Source organism: Diplodia seriata (assembly GCF_021436955.1).
Source record: "Diplodia seriata strain FDS-637 chromosome Unknown scaffold_2, whole genome shotgun sequence".
Taxonomy (NCBI): Eukaryota; Fungi; Ascomycota; class Dothideomycetes; order Botryosphaeriales; family Botryosphaeriaceae; genus Diplodia; species Diplodia seriata.
Window position 1 is genome coordinate 736,597 of NW_027117309.1, and position 16,765 is coordinate 753,361.

General features: G+C 57.9%; 4 protein-coding genes across 4 annotated transcripts; 3 read left to right on the top strand and 1 right to left on the bottom strand.

Moving 5' to 3' along the window:
• Positions 1–1,651: 1,651 nt before the first annotated feature.
• On the top strand, positions 1,652–2,444 carry SLS55_001609 (uncharacterized protein; the record flags this gene model as incomplete). Its single annotated transcript, XM_066773101.1, has 2 exons — positions 1,652–1,656; positions 1,760–2,444. 2 exons carry the CDS (start codon positions 1,652–1,654, stop codon positions 2,442–2,444), a joined length of 690 nt encoding a protein of 229 aa, XP_066635668.1.
• A 793-nt stretch (positions 2,445–3,237) lies between these two features.
• On the bottom strand, positions 3,238–8,833 carry URA2 (Carbamoyl-phosphate synthase; the record flags this gene model as incomplete). The annotated part of the gene is made up of 3 exons (XM_066773102.1): positions 3,238–3,294; positions 3,352–8,222; positions 8,278–8,833. 3 exons carry the CDS (start codon positions 8,831–8,833, stop codon positions 3,238–3,240), a joined length of 5,484 nt encoding a protein of 1,827 aa, XP_066635669.1.
• A 933-nt stretch (positions 8,834–9,766) lies between these two features.
• SLS55_001611 (uncharacterized protein) lies at positions 9,767–13,627 on the top strand (the record flags this gene model as incomplete). The annotated part of the gene is made up of 5 exons (XM_066773103.1): positions 9,767–9,992; positions 10,051–10,882; positions 10,962–11,490; positions 11,556–11,567; positions 11,684–13,627. 5 exons carry the CDS (start codon positions 9,767–9,769, stop codon positions 13,625–13,627), a joined length of 3,543 nt encoding a protein of 1,180 aa, XP_066635670.1.
• Positions 13,628–14,637: 1,010 nt separating this feature from the next.
• Positions 14,638–15,954, top strand: SLS55_001612 (uncharacterized protein; the record flags this gene model as incomplete). Its single annotated transcript, XM_066773104.1, has 3 exons — positions 14,638–14,842; positions 14,895–14,909; positions 14,960–15,954. The coding sequence occupies 3 exons, from the start codon at positions 14,638–14,640 to the stop codon at positions 15,952–15,954; spliced, it is 1,215 nt and encodes a 404-aa protein (XP_066635671.1).
• Positions 15,955–16,765: the final 811 nt, after the last annotated feature.

Genomic DNA, 16,765 nt, shown 5'->3' on the forward strand with positions numbered 1-16,765 from the left:
CTTTGGTCGTCTTTCTTTGGGAGACAGAATGCAAGAGGAGCTTGCACAGGAGATGGGGGCGAAGAGAAGGAGAGGGGCAGAGTAGAAGAAAGGGTCACTTGGTGGCCAAGTGACTGCAGATACCAGACCTTATAGCTTTCTCTTAGGGCCAGTGGGCAGTGGTCGCAGAAGGATTCTCTGCAGAGGAGGGGCAAGAGTGAAAACGCACAGGTTTGGGCGCACGACGCCTAATAACTGACCACCATGAGGCCGTGCGATACGGCTCTCTGAGCAACATGGCGGCGTCAACCGGCGGGGGAGCGGGCAAGGGCCGGGATAGGGTGTACAACGGCGATGGGCAGCCAGGAACAGTTGATCCAGACCAGCTTCCCGCAGCAGCCATCCCGGGAATGCACAGTAACAGAAACGGTGAGGCGAACATGAAGGGTGACCAACCGCGACAGGCTTGACAAAGAGAGGCTAAGTGCATCCACGTGCTGACAACGCATTGGCATGCCAGGAACCCCCGCTAGCGCCTTCTGGAAATCCTTAAATTGGCACGTTCCTTACTAGCCTCTGCATAGCGCGTCTGGGCCTGATGAACACCCAACGGAAGCTAATGCACAATTTGAGGCTGCAAGTAAGTTCCTGGTTTCAACCACTGAGATCCGTCACTTGGCAGCAGCGCTCCGATCTGGATCGAGCGGGTTCGTGTTCGGACGCAAATGCGAGCTGGTTCCCTGAAGTTGCAACGGCCTCGGCAAGTATACAGAGACAAGTGGAGAATTAACTGCGTGGTGGAAACCTCGACGTGTTTCCGGAAAAGAGTGTCGACTGCATCGATGGTGTTGCAACGCCCGTGCACGGACAATCTGGAACTTCAGACGACTTCGCGCTTCCTGCAAAATGAAGGTGTAGCAGCCTTCAGCCCCCATGTTGGATGTAGTCCGTCAGGCAGCGACAGCGTGCCAGATTACTCAACGCCCTGACGGGTACAACGGGCTACGCAAGCCCGTAAGTAGAAACAACGGCTCGGCCGCGGGATCCGCAGAAGCTCCGAGCAGCAGCCGCCAAGAAGCAACGCACGTACCGATTAGAAGTGGTTGCCTCGTTCTGTGACGTCGGCATGGTGTGCGATGATTTGCCCAGGCTGAAAGCACAGCCCTGCGGCCGGCGATGGAGGATCGACTTCATCAGGGTCTTCCATTGAAGCCGTGCTCTCTGCTTGGCTCGGGTTGCGGGAATCGGGCCGGCCTTATGCGAATGGAGGGGGAACTGCAGTTAGCGGGTAAGCAGATGCGGCCAGTCACATGGCGAGGGTGGCCGGACAGCGTGCAGTCGGTGACGGAGGCCGTGGAGTCGTACGAGATGGAGTCGTCGAGCCAAGCCAGGGTCGGAAGGCGGAAAAGGGCGGCCGCAGATCTGCGACTAGCGCACTGCTGACGCGCCAAGCCCGCGGCACGTGGAGATGATGATGATGCCTTGCTGCAGTCCAGAGCCCCGGCTGCTTTCCCTATACCAACACCATCGCCGAGCACCCCCAGCCACTCACGCCGTCATCCCAGCTGTCGACACAACTGCCCGCTCCACCTCTCTATCGCCTACCTGAGAGCTCTGCCAACAACAGCCACGGACCACTCAATCCACCACCACCTCCCACAACACCCGCACCATGGCGTCCTCCTCCACCAGCACGCCGCTGCTCTAGTACGCCAGCCCGCACTCCGCCATCTCCATCTTCCCCTCCGTGTCCGCGCGCTAACACCCACCGCCTCTGCAGTGCCTGCATCGCCCACAATAGCACCATCCTCACCGAGCACACCGCCTCCGCCTCCTCCCAAACCTCCTCCCTCGCCTCGCTCATCCTCCCCAAGATCTCGCACGCTTCCCCGCAGAAGCTCACCTACACCCATGGCCAACACTTCATCCACTACATCTCGAGCGCGCCGTCGGAGTACCCGGCCGCGCAGTCCACCGCCGGCGGGCTGGCCTACCTCGTCATCGCCAGCTCCAGCCTGGGGCGGCGCGTGCCGTTCGGCTTCCTGGTCGAGATCAAGAAGCAATTCCTCACCCAGCACGACCCGGCGCGGACCGACTTCAGCGCCTTGCCCGCCTACGGCTGCGCCGCCTTCAACGCCACGCTCAAGCGCCTCATGTTCGACATGGGCGCGTCCGAGGAAGGGCAGAACGACGCGATCCGCAACGTGCAGACCGAGATCGCCGGCGTGCGCGAGATCATGACGGAGAACATCGAGCGCGTGCTCGAGCGCGGCGAGCGCATCGACCTGCTCGTCGACAAGACGGACCGCCTCGGCGGCAACGCCCGCGACTTCCGCGTCCGCTCCCGCGGCCTCCGCCGCCGCATGTGGTGGAAGAACGTCAAGCTCATGGTCCTGCTCGTCGTCGTCGTCGTCTTCCTCATCTACCTCTTCGTCGGCTTCGGCTGCGGTCTTCCCGGTGAGTGAACGTCCCTTGGCTCCCCCTTTTACTACTACTAGAGCTTGAGTCTGGGCGCTTTGAAAAAAAAAAAAAAAAAACCGATTGGTCACTGACGAAAACTTTCCACTTGCAGGCTGGTCGAGATGCATCAGCCACTGAGCACAGGCCATATGTGTTTTTTCGAGGAGGGAAAGCGGAACTTGCCAATTTTATGAGTCCAGGAGTTTTTGTGGGAAGGGAAAAGACCGGAATACCTTGAGGGAATCGAATTCAAAGCAGGCGTTTTTTCTCTCTTGCTTCACCGAATGCTTCAATTGAAGATTGACTGTTGGAATAGCTATTACGAATTAAGGACTACGGACATTACTATACTATACAAAACGCTACAGAAAAAAGAAACGAAACTACTCTACAGAAAAAATGAAATGACTTCCCCCCAAATACGTATACATACATCATAAACATCATACAGACATAACGTACATAAAATAATACAGATATGCACATACCCAATGCATATACGTCGTTTTCATCACGGCGATTTTCAACCCAAAGTAATGACATAGTACCCAATCAGCCCGATTCGAGTACGCGTTTCCTCCCAAATGCTTGTGAACCCGTTTTCTATATGCTATCAAGTAGAAAACGCCGGTCTTGATGTGTCGATTCTATGTGCGCAAAAAAGGAAAAGCAAAGCGCAGCCTGTTTGCCCTTTTTTGGTTTATGTCTTGGACCACTTGTCCGATGAGTGTGCTGTATCCACAAACGAACGCCCAAACCCTGCAGAAGAAAAAATCACTTTTGTTACGAGCCGACAGCCTACGGAGCCAACACCAAAGCCAACAAAGCCATGCGAGTGTAGAGCCCGTATCTCATCTGTCGGGATTATCTGTTAGTATCCATTCATCACGGAAGACTAAGGGGGTTACTCACCTGTCTGAAGTATGCAGCCCTCGGGTCAGTGTCCACCTCCTCAGGGATCTCCCTGTTGCGAGGCAGAGGGTGCATAACAATCATGTGCTCCTTGGCGTTCTTCATGACAGCGTTGTCGACCACAAAGCTGTCCTTGACACGCTCGTAGTGCTCAAGGTCGGGGAAGCGCTCCTTCTGCACACGCGTGCAGTAGAGCACGTCGCTGCGAGCGACAATGTCCGGCGTGAGCTCGAAGCTCTCGGTGAGCAGCTGACCGCGCTGCTTCAGAGTCTCGCGGATCTCCTCCGGCATCCTGAGCGTCTCGGGCGACACCAGCTGGATCTTGATGTCGTCGTAGTGCTTGAGAAGCTCGCAGAGCGAGTGGGTGGGACGACCGTACAGGAGATCACCAACGAAGGTGATGGTGAGACCCTTGACGGTACCGAGTTCCTCGCGGATCGTGAACAGGTCAAGGAATGCCTGCGTAGGGTGCTCCTTGCTACCGTTGCCAGCGTTGATGATGGGGACGCCCGAGACCTTGGCAGCATCGTGGACCGACTCGGCCTCGGGGTGGCGCAGCACAATGGCATCTCCGTAGCAGGCAAGCGTACGGATGGTATCGCCAAGGGACTCACCCTTCTTCGTGCTGGAGTGAGCCTCGCTGATGGCGACAGTGGAGCCACCAAGACGCTTCATGGCAGCGTCGAACGAAGCGGAAGTCCGGGTGGAGGGCTCGTAGAACATGGTACAAAGGACCTTGCCCTTGAGAACGTCAAGGCCGCCTTGGCGTTGTGCACCCAGACGCATCTCCTGGGCAACAGTGAAGAGCAGGTGCAAATCGCCGCGGGTGACCTGCTTGACGGAGACGACATGCTGGCCCTTGAACGGAGACCGGGCGAGAAGCTGGCCCAAAGTCAAGTTGCCCCTCGCCTTCCCCAAGCCGTGCTGCACGATCTGGCTATCTCTCCTGTCGGCAGAGAAGTTTTGGTAGTCGACCTTGCTGATCTCAAGATCATAGTGGCGAGCAAGGGCCTCGATGAGGAGCTTGGCATTCTTGACATTAGTGACCAGAGGAGTCTGATAATCGACAGCCATTCTGCGGGTCCTGTAACCTCTGCTCATGTAGTTGGCGGGTCTGCGGAAGCGGTTGCTCGACGGCAGGTTGATGTAAAGGTCGATCAGGTTGTTCGACAGGTGCTGAGTGAGCGAGTACTCGGGCTTCTGGTCGGCCTCGGCGTCGGAGCCACCCAGGACTTCCAAGAACTTGCAAGGAATACCGTGCTCAACGATGTAGTCGGCAGTACCGGCGGTGGCGAAGAGGTTGAAGCCCATCTGGTGCAGGCGCTCAATGGAGGGAAGCATCTCCAGCTTGTCCTTGAACGAACCAATGGACAGGAGAATGTTCTTGTTTGGCAGCCTGAAGCCCGTAGAGATCAAGGCCTTGATGTATGCCTCGTACTTGGTACGACCGAAGCAAGCAACCTCGCCGGTGGAAGCCATCTCCACACCAAGCACAGGATCGGCACCAGAAAGTCTGGAGAAGGAGAACTGGGGGACCTTGACACCGACGTAATCGGCAGGGATGTTAACCTCGGGGTACTCGGCGACAGGCAAGCCGGCCATGGCCTTCGTAGCCATCTCAATAAGGTCGACACCCATGACCTTCGAAACGAAGGGGAACGAACGCGAAGCGCGAACGTTGCACTCGATGACCTTGATATCGTTGTCCTTGGCGATAAACTGGATATTGAAGGGACCGGTGACGTTGAGCGCGTTACCAATCTTGCGGGTAGCGTCTTCAATACGACGGACAGTCTCAGGGTCCAAATCCTGCGGAGGCAGAATCAGGGTGGCGTCACCGGAGTGGACACCAGCATTCTCGACGTGCTCGGAGATGAAGTGGCCAATCATAGTGCCGTTGCGAGCGACAGCGTCCATCTCGATTTCCTTGGCGCCCTCGATGTACTTGGTGATGACGACAGGGTGGTCGCGGGAAACCTCGGTGGCTTGGTTCAGGTAGTTCTCGAGATCGGCCTTGGAGTAAACCGTGTTCATCGCAGCACCAGACAGGACGTAAGACGGCCGGACAAGCACGGGGTAGGTGACCCTGTTACAGAACTCCTCGGCCTCCTCGAAGCTAGTGAGCTCCTTCCACGCAGGCTGATCGACTGAGATGCGGTCGAGCATGCGCGAGAACTTGTAACGGTTCTCAGCGGTGTCGATCATCTCAGGCGAGGTGCCGAGGATCCTGACGTTCATGCGGTGCAGGGGAAGGGCGATGTTGTTCGGCGTCTGTCCACCCATGGAGATGATGACTCCGCCGGAGTTCTCAAGGTGGTAGATGTCGAGAATCGTTTCCAGATTGATGGTCTCGAAGTACAGGCGGTCGGCCTCATCATAGTCAGTGGATACAGTTTCCGGGTTGTAATTGACCATGACGGTCTTGTGGCCGGCCTCTCTCAAGGTGCGAATGGCACGGACGGAACACCAATCGAACTCGACGGAGGAGCCGATGCGGTAGACACCAGAACCAAGAACCATGATACCACGATCATTGAAGTCAATGTCGTGTGCCGTGCCGTTGTAGGTGGTGTAAAGATAGTTCGTGAAGGCCGGGAATTCAGCAGCCACGGTATCAATCTGCTTGACCCAAGGGAAAAGATCAAAGTCGACACGGGCCTGACGGACGGCGAGCTCGTTGGAGTTCCAGAAGCTGGCGAGCTGGCGATCAGAGAAGCCAAGTGCCTTGGCCTTCATGAAGAGTTCGCGCGGGATGTTGCTTCTGGTGTAGTTGGTCATGAGCTTGCCGAAGTCACTGAGACTCTTCAGCTTCCTCAAGAACCACTTGTCGATCTTGGTAAGCTCCCAGATCTTGTCGACGGTGTAACCAGAGTGCATCGCGTTGGCAATGGCAAACAGTCTCTGGTCAGACGGCGTCTGAAGCTCCTGGTCGATGGACATCAGAGCCAGGGGAGTGTCGTTGAAGCCAGTGTTGTGCATGTCAACGGCGCGAATGGCCTTCTGGATGGCCTCCTCGAACGTCTTTCCAATAGCCATGACCTCACCAACACTCTTCATAGACGAGCCGAGAAGAGTGGAGACGCGGGTAAACTTCTTCAGATCCCAACGAGGAATCTTGACAACGCAGTAATCAAGCGAGGGCTCGAAACAGGCGCAAGTGACCTTAGTGACGGTGTTGCGAATCTCATTCAAAGGAATGTTGAGGCCGAGCTTAGCAGCAATGAATGCCAGAGGGTAGCCGGTAGCCTTAGACGCCAATGCCGAGGAACGGGAAAGACGAGCGTTGACCTCGATAATGCAGTACTCCTTCGAGAAAGGGTTGAGGGCATACTGGATGTTGCACTCTCCGACAACACCAAGATGCCTGATGACGTTCACAGCCGTCGTACGGAGCATGTTGTAGTCCTCGTTCGACAGCGTCTGCGAGGGTGCAACGACAATGGAGTCACCAGTGTGAATGCCGAGAGGGTCGAAGTTCTCCATGTTGCAGACAGTGATGCAGTTGTCGTAAGCATCACGGACAACCTCGTACTCAATCTCCTTCCAGCCCTTCATACTGCGTTCAATCAGGACCTGCGGACTAGCAGCGAAAGCCTTGTTGCAGAGATCCAGCAGCTGGGCCTCATCTTCGGCGAAGCCACTGCCCAGACCACCAAGAGCGTAGGCGGCGCGGACGATCACCGGGAAGCCAATGTCTCCAACAGCCTGCATGGCCTCCTCGACGGAGTTGGCAGAAGCGGACTTGGCGCACTTCTCACCAATGGACTCCATGCTGCGAGCGAAGAGCTCGCGGTCTTCGGTGGTGATGACCGTGTCAATGGGAGTACCAAGGACCTTCACACCGAGCTGCTCAAACTCATCCTTGAGTTGGATACCGACCTGGAGGGCAGTCTGACCTCCGAAGGTGACATAAATGGCGTCCGGACGCTCCTGCTTGATGACCTTGCGGACGAAGTCGGCGTTGACAGGCAGGAAGTAGACCTTGTCGGCGAGACCCTTGGAGGTCTGAATGGTGGCGATATTAGGGTTGATCAGGATTGTGTAGATACCCTCTTCCTTGAGCGCCTTGATGGCTTGGCTACCAGAGTAGTCGAACTCGCCGGCCTGGCCGATACTGAGGCCACCACTGCCGAGAACCAGGACCTTCTTGACGTCGACGCGGGGGTGAAGCTTCCGGTTCTCCTCAATGTCGCCGCCGGGGAATTCAACGGGCTTCTTGAGAGTCTCGGGATCCTTGAGAGACTTGACGACGGCATCGATGAAGACATCGAAGAGGAATTCGGTGTCCTGGGGACCGGGTGCGTGCTCGGGGTGGAACTGCACCGAGAAGTAGGGGCGGTTGACGTGACGAATGCCCTCGTTGGTGCCGTCGTTGGCGTTGACGAAGAGTTCTTCCCACCCTCCACTCAGGCTGGACGCATCAACGGCATAACCGTGGTTCTGGGAGGTGATGTAGCAGCGTCCGGAGACCAGGCTGGTGCAGGGAATGTTGGCACCACGGTTACCGAACTTCAGCTTCTTGGTCGAAGCACCAGCAGCACGAGCAAGGAGCTGGTGGCCCAAGCAAATACCGAAGATGGGTGTCCTGGCCTCTTCCAGCGCAGCAGAAATGTGCTTCACAGTGGCATCCATCAAAGCAGGGTCACCGGGACCGTTCGAGATGAACAGGCCGTCGTACTCCTTGCCGGCAAGTTGGGGGAAGTCATAGTCCCAGGGGACGACCTCGACCTCCACTCCCCTTTTCACAAGGCAGCGGAGCTGGTTGAACTTCAGACCGACGTCGACTGTAAGAATCTTCACATTGCGGCCAGAGGGGTGCTTCAATGCAGTCGACGGCTCGGGCGAGTAGGTGGTGGGGGTCTTCCTAGACACTGTCGAGCTGTCAGAGACGAGGGACGAGCTTGAGGGGCAGTCGAGCTGCCTCACCTTCTGCCACCAGGTTCTTCTCGTTGGGGTTGACCCAGGGTATCTCTTCGTAAACAACGCTGCCGGAAGCAACAGCGTCGCCATTGGCCTGAGCCGCGATCAACATGCGGCCAAGCATGCTACCCTCCTGGCGGATGACCTTGGTCAATTCCCTGGTGTCGACGCCATACATGGCGGGGATGCCCTGCTCCTTCAGCCACTCGCCGAGCGAGCTGTTGGCGAGGTGGTTGGACCAGTTCTCGCCGGAGTAGGAGAGGACGACGAGACCAGCAATGTGAGCTTCATCGGACTCGAAAAAGGCGGGGAGGTCCTTCAGGAGCGGGTCGCGCGCCTTGCGATCAGGCACACCGTAGTTGCCGACAAGCGGGTAGGTGATGACCAGAATCTGCCCGCGGTAGGAGGGGTCAGTAAGAGACTCGGGGTAGCCAACCATGCCCGTCTGGAAGACGAGCTCGCCGGCGATGCTCCGGTCTGCACCGAAGCTGAAGCCCTCGAAGGCCTTGCCATCTTGGAGCTCCAGCTTCATGGCCATGGTCGTGCCCGGCTGGTCAGCCATGTTGGTGTATGGTGGATGGTGAGGGAGTGGCCGGGGACTGCGAAAGAAAAATCCACTGCGCAGAGCAGCGTGAAAGTTAATGCCTGTGCGCCCTAGTGGGGCCTAGTGCAAAAAACGCTAACACTCTTGGCATACGTGCTTCAGCGTTTTTACAAGGGATCTGCGCGCAATCGGCCCTGAGCATGACCAGGGCAGAGCGATTATTCTAACCTTGTCTCCGCAGAAGTGGATATACTACGTACAAATTTCAGCCTCCCCAAGGACATGCAGCCTACTTGCGGGGGCCGCTGACGCCCACGGCCGGCTGCTGTTGGGCCATGGTCCCTGATGGTTGAAGCAGCATCTGCGTGCCGGCACCCGCTGCAACTGCCCAGGGATCGGGGCTATGCGCGTTCAGGATAGCGCGGTGAGGGTCGTTGTGCCTCGACGCGCGCAGAGGCGGCCGCCCGTCGGGGGCTGGCACACTGGTCCTCGGAGGGCGGTCCAGCCGAAGCGCCGCACGCAGGCGGCCATTGGTGCGGCAGCAGAGCATCGAGCGTGCAGCTGCATGGCCCCCTGGCGCGCATCTTGTGAATCGCCGTCGAGGCGGTCTAGCTGCTGGGCGCGCACCCCGCGTGATTGGCTGGGGCGCCTCCACCAGCGACGATTTCCTGTGCATCATCGCGAAGATAAGGGCGAGAAGCGTGCATGATCAGGTGCCGCGCGCCGTCAAGAGGGTGTACGGGATTGATGAGAGCCTGCGCCTATTTGAAACCCAGCCGCGCCGAGGTGAAGCTGCGCGCCGCGTCCATGACCTGACACACCCATATCCCAGTTCTGCCCGCTAGCCTTGGTCCAAGGTCCAAGGCGCTCGCTCTATAAACAAAACAATCTCCCGCCCGCCGCCCGCTCCTCCTCCACCCGCCGCCTCGACTTGCGCGCCCAGGGCCATACATGCTCGCATCGCTTCTCCGGCCGCGAAAGGGTCGCCGCCGACCCGAACGTTCACCCTACGCCTCGCCCTTGGTGCAGCGCGCCGACGGACGCAACCCCGACGGCTACTTCGACGGCGAGCACCGCAACCATGGCTCCGACGAGGACGAGGACCAGTACGACGCCGGCGGCGAGGACGACGACGACCACGACCCTGTGCTGCCCATCTTCAGTGCCGAGCATCTCGGTATGTCTCGCGCCCGGCTGTGCGACCGGCGCATACTGACCGTAGCTCTGTCCCGCAGACCGCCTCCCGATCTACAACATTACGCACTCCATAAGACTGCTCGTCCTCCAGCGCTGCGAGACGACCCTGTCCTGGGACCAGCTGCGCTCACCGCAAGTCTCCCAGTTCCTTGTGAAGCCCATCCAGCAGGAAATTCGCGCAACCCTCTTCTCGCGCGGCACGCTGTACGCCTTGATCGCCAATTGCTTGAACTTCCAGAAACAGGGCGAGGCAAACCCGGGCAATGTGGGCGTCGAGCGGACCCGCAGCCTGATCTGCGAGCTGCTGGCCATGCGCCTGCTCAAGGAGTTTTCGACCCGTGAGCTCATCGATGCACTCTCCTACGATTTCGACCCCATGCAGGGCTTCACGCCCGTTCCGGCCAAGCCAATGACGCAGTCTCGCTTGGCCCGCATCTCGACGGTCGAGATTGCTATTCGCGCGCAAGCGAAGCGGTTCCTCGCACATCCCCTCGTAGTGCAGCAGCTGGAGGCGATATGGTCCGGGACTATTGTTTTCCACTCGTACGCCGACAGCCTGCATAGGTCTCCGGCGAAGCGCAGTGTCCTCCGCGGGCCAAACTATGGCACCATGGATAATGACACGCGCTCGCCGCGCAAAGCGGATGACGTTGAGCCTGTGCCGTCCTCGTTGATTCGTAGGACAGTGACCTTGTACGACCCGCGCGAGGCTTCCCTGTTTAAGCTGTCTCGCCTGCGTGTACCGCGGTACAGACAGCTCTTCTCCACGTGCTCCTTTGCCGTCATGCTTGGCCTTTTCTTGGCCGTCCTTGCAGGCAAGTCGACTGACATTACGGCCCTAGAGGTGGTGTTTTGGTTTTGGTCCGCAGGGTATGCGCCCCCGTCCACCCCCAGCCCTCCGCAGCGTGGCCGTCCTAAGACACGTGCACAATCCTGACACATGATCCAGGTACCTCCTAGAAGAAATCGTCGCCTACACGGAGCAGGGCTTCAACTTGTATATCCTGAGCGTTTGGAACGCATTCGACCTTGGCATTCTACTCCTGTTCATGGCCTACTACGTTCTGAGATTGTATGGCATTCTCATGCCCGACGTCCGCAAGAACCACGTAGCAGGCTTGGCTTATGACGTTCTGGCTTCCACGGCGGTGCTGCTATTTCCCAGGCTCTTCTCTGTCCTGGATCACTACCGCTACTTCTCGCAGCTATTGATTGCCTTCCGGATGATGGCGATGGACCTCATGGCCATCCTTATCCTCATTGTGATCACTTGTAGTGGTTTCTTCGTGGCCTTTACTCTGGCATTTGGTGACGGGCTCACTTCAGCCGGATCTGCAGCATACGCGCTCTTCCAGCTACTCATGGGTTTCTCTCCAGCAGCATGGGACATGTGGGGTCATTACAACGTACTGGGAAGAGCCGTCCTTGTGCTTTTCCTGTTCATTACTCACTTCCTGATTGTTACCATCTTGATCACGGTAAGCCTCCACCAAAAAAAGAAAGAAAAAAGAGAACATTTCTCCCTAACCTTCATCCTTTCTAGGTCCTGACGAATGTAAGTCATATTTGCGCTTCGCCGTCTGAACACATGTCCGCTTCAAAGAAAAGCCTCGGCTCCAAGCACCAAGCCCTTGTTCCCACTAACGTGATTGGTTTACTGATTTTGTATAGTCATTCATGGCAGTTGTGCAGAACGCAAACGAAGAGCATCAGTTCCTGTTCGCGGTGAATGCCATCTCGATGGTCAAATCGGACGCCCTGTTCTCCTACATCGCACCGACCAACATCATCGCATGGCTGTTGACGCCACTACGATACATGATGCCTTTCCGGTCATTCGTGAAGATGAACCGTCAATTCATCAAAGTCACCCATTTCCCGGTCCTCTTTGCAATCTTCTCCTACGAGCGGCTGATCCTCTCGCGGGCTGCCTTCCAGCCCGAGGAGCTGGTAGAACGACGCGGACGTACTCGGACAAAGGTGCCAGCGGCATTCGCCCTTCACGGCGGCGGCGACCTCTTCAGCCCAGGAACACGCCTACGCGAGCCGTCTATCACCACATACCACAAGGATCGTGCACTCGATGAGGTGTTCCGTCGGCCTTTCCGGGGACCAACTCCAACTCCACGCCATCCTGTCCCCGCTGGCGTTGATGATAGGAGAAAGTCCAGCAATGTGGTTCGCGACTGGATGCAGGGCATGGGTCACGAGGGAGGAGCTTCGCCTCCCGAAGAAGAACCCAGGTCCGTTCTCGATCGGTTGGAGCAAGCGAAACGGCCAGGAATGCGCCGGGCGAAAACTTCCAGGCTGGTGCCTACACGCAGGACTCAGCCTATGGCAAGATCAGTGGCCTCGGATCCAGACGTCACTCCGACAAATGCCGCCCTGTCTCACTACGACCGCGGGTTTGTTGCAGGCAGTCTCATGAGCTTAGACGAACAACCGCAGCAAACGGATGCTGATGGCGACGACGAACTTCTCACGAACGATGATAACGAAGACGATAGACTTACCCTGGCTCAGTCACTTCGTGACGGACCTCATCATCTCATGGGCTCTCACAAGGTATACGAGACGATTCGGGAGTCGTCCGGAGGCGAGGAGTACTACAAGACTCCGATTGCTACAAAATCGCATACTCCCCTCGTTCCCGGCTCAGTCTCGTCGAGAATCCATGATCCGCTGCCGCCTCTACCGAAACCATCGTCTTCAGGCCAAGACCAGCGCCGGCACCACCAGCGCAACATCTCTACCAACACCGTCTTCTTCAAACCGGAAAAGAACGATTTCGAGACGGACCACGACTCGAACTCTACGTCGTCGCCGGCCAAGCGCCCATCCACGGCCCACCGCAGCGGCGCGGCAACCCCCATGACCAAGGCGACCCCGAAGCGTCCTACCGGCAGCCGCTCGAACCTTTCGCCGCGCAACAACATGTCTCAGTCCAACCTCCTCGGCATCGGCTTCGCAAAGCTGCCGCGCCCACCCCGCTCCGCCAACCGCGACCCGTCCTTCAACGCTCTCGCCCTCGACCTCGCCTCCGACCTCGGCGACAACCGGCCCCGTCCGGAAATGCCCGGGCTGCAAGGCCTATCCGCCAGCTTCTCGACGCAGATGGAGATGGCGGCGATGGGGGCGCGCCGGTTCCCCAAGCAGAAGAAGCGTCGCGAGGTGGCGTCGAACGACGAGGACGACGACCAGGACGAAGAAGACGAGTCGGAGGAGGACCGGTCGCGCACGAACAGGATCCTGCTGGCGCGCATGAACACGCTGGAGGAGAGCTTCAAGGAAGTGCTGAAGGAGGTCCGCGGCCTCCGGACGACGACGACGCCGCCGCAGCAGCAGTCTTCTGCTGCGGAAAACGGCAACAAGAAGGGCGGCAAGGGGAAGGGTAAGGGCACGAAAACGCCGGTGAATACCGGAGCGAGGACGCCTGGCGCCAGCTCGGCGGGCGGCGGGAGCACGGGAACCGCGGGAACGGTTTCGACGGCTATCCATGATAGAGGACCTGGCGATGTCGATGACGATGACGACGACGATGATAGGTCCTCGATCAGAAGGATTGAGGAAGAGGAGCATGAGGGCGACGTGGACTCGTCGAGGTCGTCGATCTGACTTGATTGAGAGACCTTGAGGGTTGACGGCTGCTCCTGATGATGGGTTTGTGCTATAGTTCCCTTGCGTTTTTTTCTTCCTCTCTTTCTTTGCGTCTGGCCCGTTCATCTCTGGGGTAAGTCGGTCTTTTCTCTTGCATTTCACGGCGTTTGAGATGTCTGTTCATCTGCATCTTCCCTTTTTCCTCCTCTCTCGTGCGTGCGTGCGTGCGTCATACGCGGTGCAAAGCAAGCGTGCAGTAATGATGGTCTCTCTCACGATTGATTTCCTGCATCTGCTCTGATTTCCTGCGCGTTGTCTGTATCATGTTTTCCCCTTTTTCAGCTACGATTGGCGGTGGCGGTCTCGTCTCTTTGAGGACGCGAATGGGAAGGCATTAAAAAAAATTGGGTGGTCGTTTTTCTTGTTTCCATTTTCTTGCTTCTGCTCGTTATTTCCTCGAGGAGACATGATCCGGTGCTCATGAGATTGCTTCGATGCGTACATCTACGGCGCGACAATCGGGAGTAATGACTAAGACTGCGGATAATAAATGAGATTGACAAGCGTTCGTTCCTTTGCTTCTGGTGTTGTTTTTCCGAGATGCTTCAATGCCGTAATTACGACGATTGTCGGGGTTAGTGACGAAGACACCAGTGGCTACCTTGAGGCGTCAAGCCATGTGGGGGTGATGGTGAGATGTGTAGTGGAGCGACCCTAAGCATCAAGCAGCAGCGCAAAGGGCATGGGCTGCGTAAGCATCCACAAACAGCAAGCAGTAAGACTGAGAACGGACCGGGTCGCGTAATCCGCATCCAATGACACCACGCTAGTGCCCGGTGAAGGATGCGGAGGCGGGGAGAGGGGGTGCGGGCCGCGGAATTAAGCGGGCTTAACGTAGACAAGACGGGGTCTGGAATGATGCCCCTCACTTATCTCCTTGGATGCTTTTGTGTATATAATGCTCCCTTGGCCATCATTCCCCGCTCCTCAGTCTTCCACTTGCACGTCCTCCGACTACTCCAACAACAATGGCCTTCCCCACTCCTCCCGCGCCCAAGTCGGCTCTTGGCTACCACCGCGTCCTCTCCCCCACGGCCGGCGTGAGGGTGTCGCCCCTTTGCCTGGGGGCCATGAACTTTGGCGATGCCTGGAAGAGCTTCATGGGCGAGTGCACCAAGGAGACGGCCTTTGAGATGCTCGACTACTTTTTCGAAAACGGCGGCAACTTTATTGGTCCGTCATCTCTGCAGCCCGTGGAAGATCAAATGCTGACCAAGACGTGCAGATACCGCAAACAACTGTGAGTGGCGCTGGGCGAATCCTCCCACACGCAGAGCTGACCAAGCCAAGACCAGGGCGAAGAGAGCGAGGAATGGCTCGGCGAGTGGATGAAGGCGCGCAACAACCGCGACCAGATTGTGCTGGCCACCAAGTTCACCACATGCTATCCGTCCGGCAAGGGCGGCGAGACCATCCGGATCAACTTCCAGGGCAACCACGCCAAGAGCCTCAAGGCCTCGGTCGCCGCCAGCCTGAAGAAGCTGCAGACCGACTACATCGACGTGCTGTACCTGCACTGGTGGGACTTTTCGACCTCCATCCCCGAGGTCATGCAGAGCCTGCACCACCTCGTCCAGTCCGGCAAGGTCACTTACCTGGGCATCTCCGACGCCCCCGCCTGGATCGTCAGCAAGGCCAACCAATGTGCGTTTGCCTTCCTTCCCCCTTTCCACATCTCTTCTCTGCACGCAGCAGCTGACATATCGGCAGACGCCCGGGACCACGCCCTGACGCAGTTCTCCGTCTACCAGGGCCGGTGGAGCGCGGCGGACCGCGACTTCGAGCGCGAGATCCTGCCCATGGCGCGCGACGAGGGCATGGCGCTGGCGCCGTGGGGCGCGCTGGGCGGCGGCGCCTTCAAGTCGGCCGAGGACTTTGCGCAGTCGGACGGGCGCAAGCTGCGGCCGCAGAGCGACAAGGCGCAGAAGGTGACGGTGGCGCTGGAGCGCGTGGCCAAGGCCAAGGGCACCCTCATCACCAGCGTCGCCCTCGCCTACGTCATGCACAAGGCCCCCTACGTCTTCCCCATCGTCGGCGGCCGCAAGCTCAGCCACATCAAGGGCAACGTCGACGCCCTGAGCCTCGAGCTGTCCAAGGACGAGATCAGGGAGATCGAGGACGCCGTGCCCTTCGACGTCGGCTTCCCCGCGAGCATGCTCTTCGAGTTTTTCGGCCAGCAGCAGTGGCACTCGGAGATGACGACGTTCGATATCCCGCTGGTCAAGGCCGCGGGCTACCTCGACGACGTGCAGCACGTCCAGCCGATCAAGCCGAGGAAGGTTTAGGGTGGGGTGGGCTGTATAGTTCAATCCTGCCATTTCCTTCACTATCATCCAGCTAATGACGGCTACGTGGTTCAATGGTTTCGACCACCCACGACTCCTAGGCAGCGCTTGTGGGTTCAAAGCGTACGGATACCAAAAAAGGCGATGGTCCCTCGTGTCGCCTTTCTGTAGCGGTCCCCACTCATGGCATTGCACATAGCCGTGAGCTTGGTGGTGCTGCATGGCCAGCTTAGAGAGGCTTGCGGGCCCTTGCTCATGTAGCGCGGCTGTGTAGTGCTGGCAGTTCGGGAGTTCAACTCCCAGCTGGAGCAGCTTCAGTTTTTTTTGCTTTTTTACACTAGCAAACGACTCTTCATTTCTTCTTGTCTATTTATGGAAGTGAAACGAAAGTCACCGCCTCGACTGGAAGACACCACGAACAGTGAAATGAGCCCCACCATAAGGCTATCTGTACGCCTCAATAGAACCCGCACGCCTCCGCAGCCGCCGCAATTATCTGCTCCCAGAGATACCCGTTCGACGTCCAATACATATCCCAGCGCCCAGCGACCTGCCTGTGCTCCAGTGTCTGGTCCCACCGCGGTTTACCCTTCTCCACCCACTTCTTGTAGCCGTAATCCATCGCAGCCACGGTGGCCTGGTAAGATCCCGGACGGCCGAAGTCGACGTAAGGATGGAACTGCGTCTGAACCCACAGGTACCCCGTTTTCATGCTGTCGTTGTAAAAAGCGCTACCAAGAGCATGCTTCATCAGCGGGTCGTAACATTCTCTCTCAGAGGGGGAGGGAGGAGGGCAATCACTCAAATGGCA